Below are 17,555 nucleotides of genomic sequence, written 5' to 3'. Positions count from 1 at the left end.
ATTAACCATCACTTCTCCTGGATCGCCACCTTGCCGTGGTGGAGAAGCTTGCATGTACCAGTGATGCTAAGAGCTATGCCATCCGGAGTTTGGCTACTGGTAGGGTCACCCAAGGCAGATAGGTCAAGGGGGAGGTTCCAGACGAAGCCTGATCCAACAAAAACCTCAACAGTGGAACTGGTGGAAGATGTCTCCACGTCATGATGACAGTGAACGTGGATGAAGGCTGCAACAGAGGGTGGTCCCCAATCATCTTGGTTCTCCATGCCATTGGACTCTGGTCACTTCTGCCAAGGACTGTGTGGTGGCTGCAGACCCATCAGCCACTCCACATCAAAAGCTGTCACGCACAGGCGTCTTCCCATTATGCAGCTCCAGGATCAGCCTCTACACCCACCTGAAGACCCAGAGGAAGGACAGTCATACTCGACCCCGAGTGACCGCCAGTGATGATGATGATTAACCATCAATAACTAAGCAGCCAGGGCAAAAGATGAGGATGGGAAATCATGTGCACAGTCAAACTGGGGCACTTGTTTTTTGCTTTGTTTCGGTTGTTGAAAGGACATGTTTAAGTCTCTTGTTCAGCTGTAAAACAGCGTTGTAAAGGCTGTCTCTAAGGCTGCCGTGTCCCAGCTCTCCAAAATGAAGCCAGTGAGTAAAATTGTATCCTAACTGATATGCATGATGGCAAACACTACAAATGTCAAGACCCAGGTGGTAGTAAAATGGAAATATTCTCTGAGGACGCCCAAGTCAGGTTTTGGTTCCAAGCCTGGGAGCAAAGCCACAGTTGTTCTTCCTGACTCACTGATCTATCTGGCTGTGTGCCTTGATCAATAAGCCCTTCCATTAGAGCGGACACTTGCAAACTAGTCACATAAAAGTTAAGTAGCTGGCCAGTGTTACTGCCCTCTTTAAAGTTGGTGTACACAGAAGATGTATAGATGTGGAAACCCTAGCGCCATTGTTCATTATAAGCGACACACAAAGCTCAACGATGTATGTGGGAGTTAAATGAGTTGTAGTGTCGGTGGGCGGGCGGGTGGAGGGGGAAGGCCGGAGGTGTGAAGAGGTTATCTCCCTTAAACACAAAAACTATTTTTATTACTGCTCAGCACTATTTACTGCTATCTCTACCATCTTGCCGTCCCTGTAAGGGGGTCTGTAGCTGTTACTTTTCTGTATGTTGTTTATGTTTTCTGTATCTGTATTGTGTGCAGCACTTTGTAACTTTGTTTTAAAAGGGTGCTATATAAATAAACCCTTACTCACTCACTCACTTACTCATTTATCCAATAACAGATTAGAGATGTAGTCCTCTCTATGTGTGTGAGTGTGTGTGTGTGTGTGTGTGTGTGTGTGTGTGTGTGTGTGAGGAACAGGCAGATAACGGGAACGAAGATGAATAAGCAGATGGAGGAAGGGAGGATGGGAACACGCAAAAGGAGGTGTTAGGAGAGGGGAGGAAAAGCAGAAGCAGATAAGACAGTGAATAAATGTTCTCATGTCTTGTCTTAACCAGAAACTCCCCCCGGGGTGGAGCACTATATGACACTCATGGTCATCTCCCCTTGACTGATTTTCTGCAATATCAGCTTGGTGGTGGTGGTGGTGGTGGGGGGGGGGTGTCAATTAATCCTTCCCTAACAGTGACAATGTAATCATTTCAGCCAAGTAAAATGAACAGAGGTGATAGTAGCCTTCTAACAGAGAGTAAGGAAGGGAACCGTCTTGGTAGCAGGAATATAATGTTTATATTACCAAGACACACACACACACACACACACACACACACACACACACACACACACACACACACACACACACACACACACACACAAATCATATTCAAATTAGGCTAAATATTTCTATTTATTGATATGCAGTCCAGCAGGAACTGCCATACTTTGAATTTAAACTTTTTCTCATTCCAAGCGCTGAACATTTATACCATCAACAGGTAAAGGCTCTTTGTCAAACATAACTACACAGTTTCTGCCATTTATTGTGGTCTGACATCTGAAATCAATCGAAGTCAGTCAGCTTTTATCATCCCACACTTAGAATGAGATTTATGGTGTTGTCACAGCAGAGTTAGCAGGAGGAAAGGGAGGAAAAGGTCAAAGGTGACATTTTTACATATACATTACATATACAATTATTATTTTAGACAGATATATACACATACATATATGTATAGCATTTTTCTGATATAAGTGCTCAATATATAGTCAAGATAGTCTTAATATGACAGCTGATGATTGATTATTGATATGACATATATATATGTGTGTGTGTGTATGTATATGTATTTGTATGTATGTATGTATGTATGTATGTATGTATGTATGTATGTATGTATGTATGTATGTGTGTGTGTGTGTGTGTGTGTGTGTGTGTGTATAGGTGTATATATATGTATGTATGGTAGTATCAAAATCCAGCATGAAATACCTTGAAACCAAAGACCAAAGATTTTTGCTCTAAGACGACATCAAGCAGCACAAACCAACTGAGAAATTAAACAGAGTGCTTGAAGATACAAACCGGAGAATAATTATGATACAAACTGCTGCCACTAACGTAGTATATCACAATCTACTTACATATGTCTTTTTAAACACAGTCAACCATGGGTGCAGTGCAGGCAATGCCGAGGGGAAATGAGGACAAAGGGGGTGAGGGTTCAAACTTATTTATTCAAACTTATCTGGAATTTATTGCCTGCTACAGCAAACTGTTTGGCTTTGAATATTAACTACTTGAACAAAAGCACAGCAGTACAAACACAAACTTATCCAACACTTGCTTCAGTAAGGGCTGTGTGTGTGTGTGTGTGTGTGTGTGTGTGTGTGTGTGTGTGTGTGTGTGTGTGTGTGTGTGTGTGTGTGTGTGTCTTTTGAAAGGGGGGTCAAAGGTGTAGCTGCGACAAGCAGTGCAAATCATGTAGCGTTTGTCAGAAGACTGTGGTTATGGTGTCAGTCACTTGTAAAGGATGAAAAAAAAAATCCACTATGTGGCAATATGGAAATGATGCAGATGAAAATGATGCAGATGAGTGTGAAGCAGACTTGTGGTTAGTTGGCGCTATGCTGTTTTTCTAGGCGTGATGTATCACAATGCAAAGTACTATGGGTAACTAAAATGGCTAGCTGTAAATGAACAGGAAAAAAGAAACAAAATACAGTGAAAGATGTACAGTATAGTAGATGTTTTTCTTTGGAATTAACACCTAGCCCACACGTACACAGGTATTTTTGAAAACAGGGTTTTCCTCTTTCGTTTAAAAAAAAATCTCCAGGGGGTGTCTGGGTAGCGTGGTGGTCTATTCCATTGCCTACCAACATCGGGATCAGTGGTTTGTATTCCTGTGTTACCTCCGAAACTCCTCACTGTCAGATGAAACGAAGCGGCTGGTGACTCCACATGTATCAGAGGAGGCATGTGGTAGTCTCCAGTCCTCCCCGGATCGGCAGGGGGGGAGGAGCAGCGACCGGGATGGCTTGGAAAAGTGGGGTAATTGGCCGGATACAGTTGGGGAGAAAAAAAAAATCTCCATCCAAATGAATACCCAAATATGCATGCTACTCAACACAATGGAAACACTGTCACGAGCATGCCAAACCAACAAGCAGTGATATATACCTAACCCTAAAGCCAAGTTGGTCAATCAGAAGCCTAACAAAAAAAAAAAAAAAAAAAAAAGCCAACCAGCCAAAAACTCAAGTTTTCCCTGTCAACACGTCAACACTGAAAACGGAATTTCTGAAAATCTTCACTCAGGAAGGAGTTTTCCAAAAGGGCAATGTTCAGTAAACTAAAATGCAGTTTGCCTGTGGACGAAAGGCCAACACGCATAGAAAAAGACACCTTTTCAAAACTGCCCGTGTACGTGTAGACTAGGCATACCTTTTGCAATGACATCTGAGGTACACTGCTCACAAGAAGAAATGGCTGGCATACCCACTATATAGACAAAGAGTGTGTGTGTGTGTGTGTCCATGCGTGTGTGCATGTGCGAGTGTGTGTGTCTGTATGTGCGTGTGCACACACAATGACAGCAACAAACAACAGCACCCTGATTTGATTTAGTTCTCCTCACCTTAGGGGGAAAGTGTGTTGTTGTTGTTTTACAGAACAGGCACATGAGCACACACCCGTGCGCGCGCACACACAAACACACACACACACACACACACACACACACACACACACACACACACACACGTGCATGGTGGTAAAGTTGTGGTGTTGCTTTTTTTGCTTGATAATTGTGCCAAGGCAAACATTATTTTGCTAGCACAGACAGCGAACCTATAACCATGAATCAATGAGATGGTAATGGAACCACAGGGACTAAACACACTTTCAATACTGTGGCGCTATTGCATGAGTAGCACACACTTGCTCTACCTAACGCTCTAAATTCTCTCTCACTCATTCTTCATGCCCTCTTTCCTCTTTTTCCTTCTGTCAGGCCCCTGTCTCTCGCTCCTCCCAGCCTTCCTCTGCCTCCTTCCCGCTTCTTTCTCTTCCATTTTTGCCTGAATAAAAACAAGTTCCGGGTCCGTTTGAAATTTTTTGCTGACGAATCTTCACAGCGCACAGAGAAACAAACCACGAGAAGTGAAAGTGAATTAGTTTGCCATCGGCTCGCCTCCATAACCATCACTCCTCCCTCTGCGCTCTCCCCACAGAAAGCAACTGGGATAAATAATCACCGTTGCTTTAATTAATAAATGCATCATCCTTAACGAGGTGGGCTCGTTAGGCGCCTTGGTGATTGCTGCTGCTGGTCTATTTTTTTTCCCGTGTTTTGTTTTTGTTTTTTTTTCCTTTCAGTCTTCAACCTTAATTTCCACCTCTGAAGCATGCTAATTACTCTTTTCCAGCTTTGTAAACAACAACAAAACTTTTCTCATTTGCAGGCAGAGAGGGCTGAATGTATGGCTATCGATCGCAGGGGGAAAGGAGATTGCCCCTGGTGGGGCAGGCATCAAATGACGTGTTGAAGTGCTCTGGGCAATAGACCGAGGTGAGACTGTTGAAGAGTGACAGCTACAACTTTGGGAAAAGCAAAAAAAAAGAAGTGGATAACGGCTCAAAGAATCGAGTGACTCTGCCACGTTGTCACTTTGTAGAACAAAATTAGGTGCAAGACGGAGGATGGTTCACACGCCAAGATTCCCATTAGGCTACATTTTCCCCACTAGATCTCCCCTAATAGGATTAGGGTTAAGTCATCAACCGATTTTGTTCTTCAAGTCAAACGCGGTCTTATGGTAGCACTCATGAATTTTGGCATGGTAATTTATTCAAAAAAAGGAATGTTGGTAATAAAATGCCTTGCTGGCTGGGCCAACATACAGGCAGACTGGATAATTAACATCTGGTTAGCAAAAGGTTCCTTGTGAGAAATTTACTGCTACACAATAAATACTATGCAGGCATACTATCAAAAGATAGTACTGAGCTCATAGAAGAATATCAGTTGGTGGCTTTTCCCTTTCAACCATATTTGACGCGACTTTGTTCTTTCAAATGGTGAGAAAAAAAGGGGGCGATTAACAGACGTGAAGGTCAGAAACTGGAAAGAGGTGAGGGGCAACTGATTTCCCAATATATAAATTACAACCTATGAAAATAAAGTGAAAAACAATCACTTACATTTTAGGGGGGGAAAAAAAGAAGAAAAACACAAAGCTAAGAATAATCTGGTTGCATAAGTGTGCTCACCCTTTTATATTTGGGGATGTGGTTGTGTTCAGAATTAACCAATCACATTCAAACTCATGTTAAATAGTAGATTAGTATACACAGCTGAATAAAGTTCAGCTGTTCCTGTGGGATTTTCTTGACATCTTCTTGGTTCCATCTGACTGCAAAAGCCATGGTCCACAAAGAGCTTACAAAGCACGAACGGGGTCTCGCTGTTGAAAGATATCGATCAGGAGAGGGGTACAAAAGAATTTCCAAAGCATTAGATATACCATGGGACACAGTGAAGACAATAATCAACAAGTGGAGAAAATATGGCAAAACACTGACATTAATAAGAGCAGCACGTCCCTCCAAAATTGATGAGACGGCGAGGAGAAAACTGGTCAGGGAAGCTGCCAAGAGGCCTACGGCAACATTAAAGGAGCTGCAGGAATTTCTGCCAAGTACTGGTTGTTCCCTACATGTGACAACAATCTCCTGTTTTCTTCATATGTCTGGGCTATGAGATAGGGTGGCCTTTTCATATGAAAAAAAAGAAAAAGAAAAAAGATCCAAGCCCGGCTAAATTTTGAAAAAAAGATACATCCAGTCTCCCAGAACCAAGTGGGAAAATGTGTTCTGGTCTGACGAGACCAAGGTTAACCCTTTTGCCCATAATTCCAAAAGGTATGTTTCGCAGAAAAACAACACATCTCTAAAAGAACACCACACCCACGGTGAAGCATGGTGATGACAGCATCAGGCTTTGAGGCTGCGTTTCTTCAGTCCAAACTGGGGCTAAAGGTGGAGGGAATCATGAATAGCTCCAAATACAAGTCAATTTTGGCACAAAACCTTCAGGCTTCTGCTAGAAAGATGAAGATGAAGAGGAATTTCACCTTTCAGCATGACAAGGACCCAAAGCACACATCCAAATCAACCAAGGAGTGCCTTCACTAAAAGAAGATCAACATTTTGGAAAGGCCCAGTCAGAGCCCAGACCTGAATCCAAATGAAAATCTGTGGGGTGACCTGAAGAGGGCTGTGTACAGGAGATGCCCTCCCAATCTGATGGATCTATTACGTTTTTACAGAGAAGAGCAGGAAAATAGTGTCAAGTCAAGATGTGTCAAGCTGATAGCCTCTTACCTAAAAAGGCTGAGTGTTGAAATAAAATCAGAAGGTGCTTCAGCAAAATATTAGTTTAGGGGTGTGCATGCTTGTGCAACCAGGTTATTGTACATTTTTAAAATTTTTCCCTAAAAATATTCTGATTGTTTTTCACTTTATGTTCATAGGCTGTAATAAATTTTTTTTTAAAAAAAACGCTTAAAAATTCTGACATAATTCATCTTGGTTTGATTTTTTTACATCACAAAAACCTGCCATTTTGATGAAGGTGTGTAGACTTTTTATATCCAGAGTAGCTCCTATGTTCTGCATATCTTCTGTTCTCCAGCAGGTTTAATGGCTTGGTAGAAAGAGATCTGCACACTTGTAAGCTGAGAGACTTCACTGTACTTAAAGAAGCCTGCAAACTGTGTATGCTGCTTGGACTGGTCCCCAAAAGGACAACATAAAAGATCTGTTAACTCCACAGAACAGAATTTCTTAATAGGAACCGATGGAGAGATGGATGGATGGATGGATGGATAAATAGTGTTTTGGTTGAACTCCTTCCCTCGTCATTGCTCTGGGCCTATGCCTTGTTGCCTTGTGTGTGTGTGTGTGCGAGTGTGTGTGCGCGCGCACGTTTGTGCATGCCTGTCCGTCTGTCAAACTTCACCCCTTCCATCTAATCATGATTTTGTGACGAATATTCCAACCATAGGCGGCACGGTGGCACAGTGGTTAGCACGGTCACCTCACAGCAAGAAGGTCCTGGGTTCGAGCCCCGGGGTAGTCCAACCTTGGGGTTCATCCTGGGTCGTCCTCTGTGTGGAGTTTGCATGTTCTCCCCGTGTCTGCATGGGTTTCTTCTGGGGGCTCCGGTTTCCTCCCACAGTCCAAAGACATGTAGGTCAGGTGAATCGGCCGTACTAAATTGTCCCTAGGTATGAATGTGTGTGTGTGTATGTGTGTATATGTCGGCCGGAGACAACCTGGACAGGCCGCCAGTCCATCACAGGGCCCACACATTCACACCTAGGGACAATTTTAGCATGGCCGATTCACCTGACCAACATGTCTTTGGACTGTGGGAGGAAAACTGGAGCACCCGGAGGAAACTCACACAGACACAGGGAGAACATGCAAACCCCACACAGAGGACAACTCGGGACGACCCCCAAGGTTGGACAACCCCGGGGTTCGAACCCAGGACCTTCTTGCTGTGAGGCAACCGTGCTAACCACTGTGCCACCATGCCGCCCCTGATGTAATATCTTACAATGATTTACAGGCTTCATCTCCCTATAATGGAATTCTCTTACAAGCTGTGCAAATTATGCTCAATATAGTGCTGGATATTATTAGAGTAGGATGCATTTGGGCTGCATGTTGCAATGTAAAAATATATATATATATATATATATATATATATATATATATATATATATATATATGAATAATGATGTTCAGCACTTAAACTTGGCTCAGGATCAGCTTGTGTCTCACCCAGTGGTCATCGCTTTAAAATACCACCAACCAAACGAAATCTACACAATAAATCTAGTTTCCCTTGTGCCATCAACCTCTTCAACAAATCAAAGTGATTTCAGCCGTGTTCCTATTTAATGTAATTGCTCTCTGGCCACTGCCTAACATTAAAGTTCAATTCTACTCTATTCCATTTTATTTTGCTCTATTCTTTCAAGTCAAAAACCCATAATGCAATGTGTCAGGTTCAAAAATAGCATCTCTGAGGACACGGTGATGTTGCAGTAGCCTGAATTTCATAACTTTCCAAAGGGTCCCAGATGCGTAAAAATCTCTCTTTATCCCCTCTGTATCTGCTGCTTCGTAAAAAAACTAGATCCCATCAATCCTATCATCCTAACGCCTACAGGACACAGTCACATCAAATCAGAGTGTGCTATGATAGTCAGAGGAGATGCCTTTGATCAAGCAGACGACTCAATGAAAACAGTGATCACTCACATAGCTGATATGGAATGAGAAACTCCCCCACATGTATAAAAAGCATGCACGTACACCCACGCGCACACCCACGCGCACACCCACGAACACACACAGTAATCACTTGCCTATTGAAACTTAATAAAAAAGCTACCAACACAAGCACGTGCACGCACCTCCATGCAATCTTGACATAAATCAACAGAGACGTCGCCTGATTAATTCTGTGTTTGCGGGGAAACGAGGCTGTCATATCCTGTGCTGCTAATGTAGCATAATCAGACAGAGTGATAAACAGGATGAGCTCTGAAACCGGACAGACTACCGAAGAGAATGATAAAGAGAGACTGACCAAAAGAAAAAACACAACCTGAAAACTGGACAGTGAAAAGTGCTTGGAGATAAGGAGAATGTTTCCAAATTCACACAACGTGATCAGAATTTGTATGTTAGCATGTCTCCTGTAGACACATGAAACACCGTTCATATTTCACCAGACAGATTAACACATGAGATCGTGTGCAGGGCAGTGCTCTAGAGCAAGGGCTTAGTGCTTTGCTCATGAGTTAATGTAACACCTACCACCCTTTGGGTGCTGGCTAAGACCTGGAATAAACCATCCTCATTGGTACCCAGCACTGAACTAGCAACTTCCCCTGTTGGGTAAGCCTCTCAAAACCAGCATCCCCTTGGCAGAGTTATTTATTTATTTCTCCCCAGTTGTACTTGGCCAATTACCCCACTCTTCCGAGCCATCTTGATCACTGCTCCACCCCCCTGCCGATCCGGGGAGGGCTGCAGACTACCACACGCCTCCTCTGATACACATGGAGTCGCCAGCCGCTTCTTTTCACCTGACAGTGAGGAGCTTCACCAGGGGAACATAGCACATGAGAGGATCACGCTATTCCCACCAGCCCCCCGAACAGGTGCCCCGACTGACCAGAGGAGGCGCTAGTGCAGCGACCAGGAAACATACCCACATCCCGCTGCCCACCCGCAGACATGGCCAATTGTGTCTGTAGGGACGCCAGACCAAGCCGGGGGTAACACGGGGATTCGAACCCGTGATCCCTGTGTTGGTAGGCAATGGAACGGACTGCTACGCCACCCGGACGCCCCGCTCCCTTGGTAGATTTAAGTGTGCTGGAGGCAACAGCAAAGCATCATGATGCCACTGTCTGATTACGAATTCAAGCTAATTCATTGAGAAATGTATGCACTGGAGCAGTTGGCAGGACATATGTTAACGCTTTTATGTGATGGATTAGTGTTTATGTGTGTGTATTTGTGTATATCTGGAATGTCCCATTACATTACATGTGTCTTGGTGTCTGTGCTCCCTACCCTGTGTGCGTCATTTTCTCTGCGTCTTGCGTCTAGTTCTTCATAGGCTGGCGCCATCCCATCCCTCCGGGCCTGCTGGTACTCTCTACGCAGCTGCTGGATCCGGTCCATACTGCTGCAAACACACACACACACACACACATACACATACACATAAACACTTAGGAACATGAAGAAACACAAAGATAGTTCAGGTGAGCATGTAAACCAAAACGTTATTGGAATCAAAAATATTTTGTACTGTCATTAAGACATTAGCCAGCCACTGAAAATGTCAGAGTTTCTTCAAACCACAACAGCGTTGCTTTGAAAGCTTTCATTTGAGCCGCTTGATTCATCAAAATTAGTCTAATTGTGGGATCCAGGCACATTCAACAAAGGCACACAAGAAATCTTGCCATGTCTTTTTGGGATGCGTCACCTTTTTTCCACTCTTGCTCACAGCTCAAACAAATCGCTATCTCAACGATACAAAGTGCTCTGAGAATCCTGTCTGACATCACCACCAATCACATGACTTATCTGATGGGGAACCAGCCAATAGGAGCTGGCTATTTTTCAAACCAAGTTATTTTTTTCTGGCATCAACCTGCAGAAGTGTGAATACGGAGATAAAGACTTGACAGACACACCTGTACACACGTGTGCATGAATATAAACACACACACACACACACACAGGCAGCTATGCAGGCAGAAGTGGATATCTGGTGCAGTTACAGCCACACCATCTCACACAAATCAATATCCCGCTCTTCTGTCTTTCTGCACCTTTATCCATGTTTCCATCTCTCTCTTTATTTCTAGAAAGATGCAAGCAAAACAAAGACATCAGTCCTTCTGTGAAGACTTTTCACTACCAATGGTGAGAAAACATTACTAGTAACCCCTAGCATACACATGCTCAAAGCATGAGGTGAACAATGGACAGACACATCATCTACACAGCCTATACACACATGCCTGTCAGCATTTGGTGTCATGGACAGCGAGGATGGATGGAAGGCATATGATTCACTGAACACACGCTGGATATAGATCAACAGTAAGAAGTATAACTACCTACTCCAGGTACACAAAGACACACACACTCTCTTATACATTCATACACAGCTGACTACATCCCTCGCTGCTTCCTCATGAGGTCAAGCCTCGCTAAACAGTAGTACAGTTGGCTTCTGAGGGTGGTAAACATGCACGAGGTTGCTGTAGTTTTAAGTGTGCAAAAACAAGTGTTCTCTTATGTCCTAAATATCCACCATGTGACCCACAGCGTGACTGGGAAATACTCTGTCTTCTGTTGTCTGTGTGTGTGTGTGTGTGTGTGTGTGTGTGTGTGTGTGTGTGTGTGTGTGTGTGTGTGTGTGTGTGTGTGTGTGTGTGTGGAAATCCCCCCATCCTCTGACCATCCCAAAAATGAACAATAAAACTACTTAATGAATACTTAAAGAAGAAAAGCCAGACACAGACACATACACACCCAATTCTCTACCCCCTTGCTACGTGCAGTATGTGTTGTGTCTAAGTGTGGTTGCCCAACGTGGTTGTCTGCAGGTCTATCTGCTTGTCTACATGTGGCTAAATGCATATGAATTCTTGTGTTAATGTGGGTTTCCCGGCGGTGTCTTTCCCTAAATGATCAGAGTAAATTACTTCACAAACACACATCCCAGCAGACGTTGACTACCGACCAGTGGCCCTGACGTCAGTACTGATGAAGTGCTTTGAGAGGTTGGTGAAAGATTTCATCTGCTCATCCCTGCCCAGCTCATTCGACCCCCTCTGGTTTGCCTATAAAAACAACAGGTGCAGAGACGATGCCATCTCCAACCTCTTGCACACCACCTTAACCCACCTGGATGGGGGGGAGAGGGAACTACATACGTATGCTGTTCATTGACTACAGTTCAGCATTTAATGCTATAGTCCCCTTCAATCTGGTCACGAAGACGAGGTTGCTAGAAATCAACATGCTGTTGTGCAATTGGGTGTACAACTTTCTCACTGACTGGCCCCAGGTGGTTAGGGTGGGCGGCCTAACCTTCGGAACATTGATCCTCAGCACAGGTGCTCCTCAGGGTTGTGTGCTGAGCCCTCTGCTGTACAACATCTACACACATGACTGCAAAGCCATGGACAGTTCCACCCCCATCATCAAATTTGCAGACAGTGGTAATAGGCCTGATTTCCAACAACAACGAACAGGCCTATCTGAACCAAGTAGATGACCTGGCACAGTGGTGCCAGTCCAACAACCTGACCCTGAACGTCAGCAAGACCAAAGAAATGGTGGTGGACTTCAGGAGACAGCAGGGGAAAGGATACAACCCACTAAAGATCAACGGGGAACCTGTGGAGAGGGTCTCCAGATTTAAATACCCCAGCGTACACATCGCTGAGGACCTCACCTGGACTCTTCACAATCAGCAGACTCTAAAGAAGTCCAGACAGAGGCTCTACTTCCTCCGAAGGCTGAGGAAATTCAAGGTCTCATCCTCCATCCTGAAGACATTCTATTCCTCGGCTGTGGAGAGCGTCCTAACAGGTTGCATCACTGCCTGGTATGGAAACTGTTCTGCCCGTGACCGAGTTAACCTGCACAGAATGGCACCAGAACATCCCTCCCCATCCTGCAGGACACTTACACCAGAAGGGTGAGGACGAGAGTCAAGAAGATCATGAGCGACACTTCTCACACCCAACAACGGACTGTTCAGGCTATTGGGGTCTGGTAGACGCCTCTGTAGTCTTAGGGCCAAAACAGAGAGACTAAAGAGACGTTTCTATCCACAGGCAACAAGAACTCTCAATATATATATGACCTTTCACATACTTGAGACAGCTAGGTTTTATATTTTTTATTTATTTTGACTTACGAATGCACTGATCTTTTTGTCTTTTATCTAGGCCTATGTCTTTTTTCACATAATGACAGACGGAGTACCCCCCCCTTCATTTCACTGCATGTTTTACTTTGTATTTCTGTGCATGTGACAAATAAAGTACTTGAACACACACACACACACACACACACACACACACACACACACACACACACACACACACACACACACACACACACACAGCCTACCTACAATATAGCATCTGATTGTTTTTATGCATGATCCAGGTAAGAAAATCAAAAAAAGTTGAATCAGTTCATCTGGACATTTATTGACAGATACATTTCATCACTCATCTAAGTGACCTCTTCAGTCTCAACCAACTGCAGGTATCCCCACCCTTATAAACAATACAGTGGCATAATGACTGAAAACAACGATGAGTTTCATATGCAAATATGGGTGTGACCATTAACCAGAGTTACAATGGCCATGTGTACTATTCACAGAGGATTTGGGAACGTTTGTAATCACAGCATTGTGAGATGGTGACAGATGTACTCAGCCCCCCAGTTCAGGAATGGTTGTTCCTTCCCTCTTAACATAGATGCCCTCTTTGACTCCCTGTTCAAACCAGCGTTCCTCCCTATCATGGATGTGCACATCCTCATCCTTGAAGGGGTGGCCACGGGCCTGTAGATGGGTGTAGACTGCAGAGTCCTGGCCTGACGTGTTAGCTCTCCCGTGTTGTGCCATCCTCTTGGCCGGCATCTGTTTAGTTTCTCTGATGTAAAAGTCACAGCAATCCTCCAGACACTTAACAGCATATACTATATTACTCTGTTTGTGCCGGGGGACCCGATCCTTGGGTGCAGCGTGTTGCACCCGATCCTTGGGGTGGACCAACTTCTGGTGCAGCGTGTTTTGGGGTTTGAAAGCAACTGAGATGCGGTGTTTGGAAAACACACGTCTCAACTTTTCCGACACTCCCGCCACATATGGAATCATCACTGGTTTACACTTAGACAGCGGTTGTCCTTCTCTCTTTGATCGCCTGGTGCACTGTTTGGGGCGTCTTCCTGGTTTTGAAAAACGCCCAGTTAGGATAAGCACACTTAACCAGGGCCTGTCTAATGTGGGATTTCTCCCCTTTCTTGGCTGTTGTGTCAGTGGGGACGTCGTCAGCTCGGTGGTACAGCATCCTGATGACTCCTAGTTTGTGCTCCAGTGGATGATGAGTCAAACCTGAAGTACTGATCAGTATGTGTTGGTTTACAGTAAACATCAACAATCCTCTGTGAATAGTACACATGGCCATTGTAACTGGAGTTAATGGTCACACCCATATTTGCATATGAAACTGATCATTGTTTAGGTAGTTATGCCCCTGTATTGTTTATAAGGCCATGGATACCTGCAGTCAGCTGAGACTGAAAAGGTCACTTCGATGAGTGATGAAACATTTCTGTGTTCAGATGAACTGACTCGACCTTCTTTTACAGCCTCTCACCTGGCTCCAAAATGGTGGGGGGAAAAAACTCTCATCTTCCATCTGGGCTGCGAGCTTGCTTGTTTCATTAAAGGGAGAGCTCAAAAAATTCCTTTTCCAAGCTTATCTCAATCAGTAAATGATGCTAAGCTTGACTGTGATACTAACTGGCGGCATTGTCTGGTTTAACTGCAAATTGGAATTCTCTATTATTTGTGTCACTATTGATTATCTACTTGTTGCATACTTCTCTAATTGCACTTGACATGACGTGCAGTCTAAGAGCAATGGATGGTAATGATATAACTAAGATGCCTGTAGGCTGACATATGCCCATATCTGCTCATTTGTTGACTCTCTTTGTAAGTCACTTTGGACAACAGCGTCTGCTAAATGAAGAAATGTAAATGTAAAAGGTTCAGATTTGAAAAAAAACCCCAAAACAAAACAACAACACAAAAATCCTTCGCATTGTTACTCTAAAACAAATTCATATCGTACCTCAAACTTGTCTGGTAGCCTGACGCATGCAAAATGTATATACATATTAAAAAAAAATCAAACATACTTGGAACAAAACTCGCCCATTCCAATCTCTTTAGCTCCCCTTTCCTCCCCCTTCCCAGTTCTCTGCGGTTGTATTTTCTCATTTCCTCCCCAGTATAAAACCCAGAGAGCTGTGCATGTGAGGGTACTATAATACCTGTTGAAATATCTCAAAGAAAACATGTTAAGTTCAGGCTCATATCATAACTCATCTTTTCCACGCTTTCTGTCCATCTCTTACACACAAATCCTCTCTGAATGACCTGCTTCTTCAATCCGTCATTCTCTCACTCTTTCTACAGACAAGCTGAACAGTCTCACTTCACAAGCCTCTGATTTCTCTCTCTCTCACTCTGTTATTCTCTCGCCTCTCTCTAGCGCTCTTAACAATCCTCTATATGCTTTCCCACATAGTCCACAACCTCTTCGTCTATAAAAATACTACACTTAAGACCTATACCCTATCTCTGAAAACAATAGTAAGGCACATGTGGCAAAAATATATTGAAATACAGTGGCATATCCCCAGTCCTGTCACTGAGCCTTCACTACTAATGAAAAAGGAAAAAGAAAAAAAAACCTACTCAAAGAGAAGCTGCAGGCCGGTGTAATTCATATGCTAAGATGAGTTAGAATGAAGTCCAAAATTTGAGACTGGTAAAGACAGAGTGGATGTTGAGGGATTAATGCCACAACTAATACATACATATTAATATGCATAAATACATACACATATTAATATACATACATACATACATACATACTGTAACGTGCATGGATAAGAAGACACGCTGGCCGCTGGCTCGCGGGTCTGACCCTTTAGTTGAGCGGTTAGCAATGCCTCCTGCGGTGCGGGCGATACGGGTTCGCGTTCCAGCCGCGGCAGTTCCTATGGTTGCGTTGTCCCCCGAATTCGCTACATTGGTGTCAGAAGTGGGATGGAGCGACCAAGGCCATCGGAAGCGTATGCGCCCTGAGCCGTGAAGGAGCTGATATGCTTAAGCACGGGACGCGCTTCCCGAAGGAGGGGGGTAGTGTAACGTGCATGGATAAGAAGACACGCTGGCCGCTGGCTCGTGGGTCTGACCCTTTAGTCTAGCGGTTAGCGATGCCTCCTGCGGTGCGGGCGATACGGGTTCGCGTCCCGGCCCCGGCAGTTCCTGTGGTTGCGTTGTCCCCCGAATTCGCTACAATACATACATACAAACATACATACATACATACATACATACATACATACATACATACATATAACTAATATATATATGTTTAGATAAAATCCAGTGATTCAAGTATTTTTTTTAGTTAGACAGTACAAGCCTGTTTCATGCTATATTCAATCATCAGCTGTCAGTTTAGACTGAAGATGTCACTTAGATGAGTGATGAAACATATCTGTCAATCAACGTATCCAGATGAACTGATTCAACTTCTTGCATATAGCATGAAACAGGCTTGTACTGTCTAATTAAATAATTATTTGAATCACTGGATAATTTTGCTTCTTGTTTGTTGAGCACTTTCCCTACTGTTGCCTGTTTCATGCCATAAGCAATATATAAAAATAAAAACACACATGCTATTTATTATTAGTATAAAACTACTATTCATATAATATACTACTACTACTTTCGGCTGCTCCCGTTAGGGGTCGCCACAGCGGATCATCCGTTTCCTACTATTCATATAATATACTAGGTGAAAATGTTCATAAATAGTTACAAAACGCTAAAGCTTTTGGGGAAATACTAGGAATGTGACACTTGCTATGACAAACAAAAATCTCTCATAACTCAATATGAGATTTAGTTATTCATAACACTGCATGACCGTGCAAATAATTTGTTTAACTCTGATTTGTAAATAACGAGTAAAAGAGGGTTTACTGGAATGTAACTGGAATGAACGTGCACCGTGAACTTTGAAAGTTTACACTTCCCTTTTGATTCAAGCGGTTCGCTGAAGGCATGGGATTGACCGCTAGAGTGGAACCCTTCTGGGTAAGGACAAATCACATTTACACCTCTGTGAGTGACACGCATTAAAGTAGGACACAAGCGAAACGGTGTGTGTGTGTGTGTGTGTGTGTGTGTGTGTGTGTGTGTGTTTGTGTGTGTGTGATGTGCTGGGTGTGTGAGTGCAAGTGTGACAACGGGTGGGGGATCTGCTTGTAAAACAGATGTGTTTGCTCACAGTGTACTCATTTTGTGTGCTGAGCTCTCTTCCTGTGTGTGTGTGTGTGTGTGTGTGTGTGTGTGTGTGTGTGTGTGTGTGTGTGTGTGTAATGTCATACCATAAGTGCTCTATATTATGGCCACAGAGAGCTGTGTCAGCAGTAACACACACTATATACTGTATAGTTGGGAGTAAAGTGAAAGCAGGGGAAATGAGATGTTAAAGCCTAACAAACTGGAGACCTGACCAGCGACACATTTCTTATTTTTTGTTTTTAGTCCATTTTGAAATAAACATTCCATCATATTTCAATCAGAATCATCTACTGCACATTTAGAAACACACTGTGTTTTATTCTGCTGTGATATGCAATAT

At 43.6% G+C, this 17,555-nt stretch overlaps 1 protein-coding gene across 2 annotated transcripts in view; it reads right to left on the bottom strand.

The window, feature by feature from the left end:
* pard3bb (par-3 family cell polarity regulator beta b) overlaps nt 1-17,555 on the bottom strand; it is a 520,416-nt gene that overhangs the window by 99,061 nt on the left and 403,800 nt on the right. For both annotated transcript variants that reach the window (XM_056289172.1, XM_056289173.1), the window contains exon 22: nt 10,129-10,243. In XM_056289172.1, the coding sequence (XP_056145147.1) occupies nt 10,129-10,243 (115 nt within the window). The remainder of the gene's footprint in view (nt 1-10,128; nt 10,244-17,555) is intronic.

Source organism: Lampris incognitus, chromosome 11 (assembly GCF_029633865.1).
Source record: "Lampris incognitus isolate fLamInc1 chromosome 11, fLamInc1.hap2, whole genome shotgun sequence".
NCBI lineage: Eukaryota > Metazoa > Chordata > Actinopteri > Lampriformes > Lampridae > Lampris > Lampris incognitus.
The sequence above is the reverse complement of the archived record's forward strand: the minus strand, read 5'-3'. Positions and strand labels throughout refer to the sequence as shown.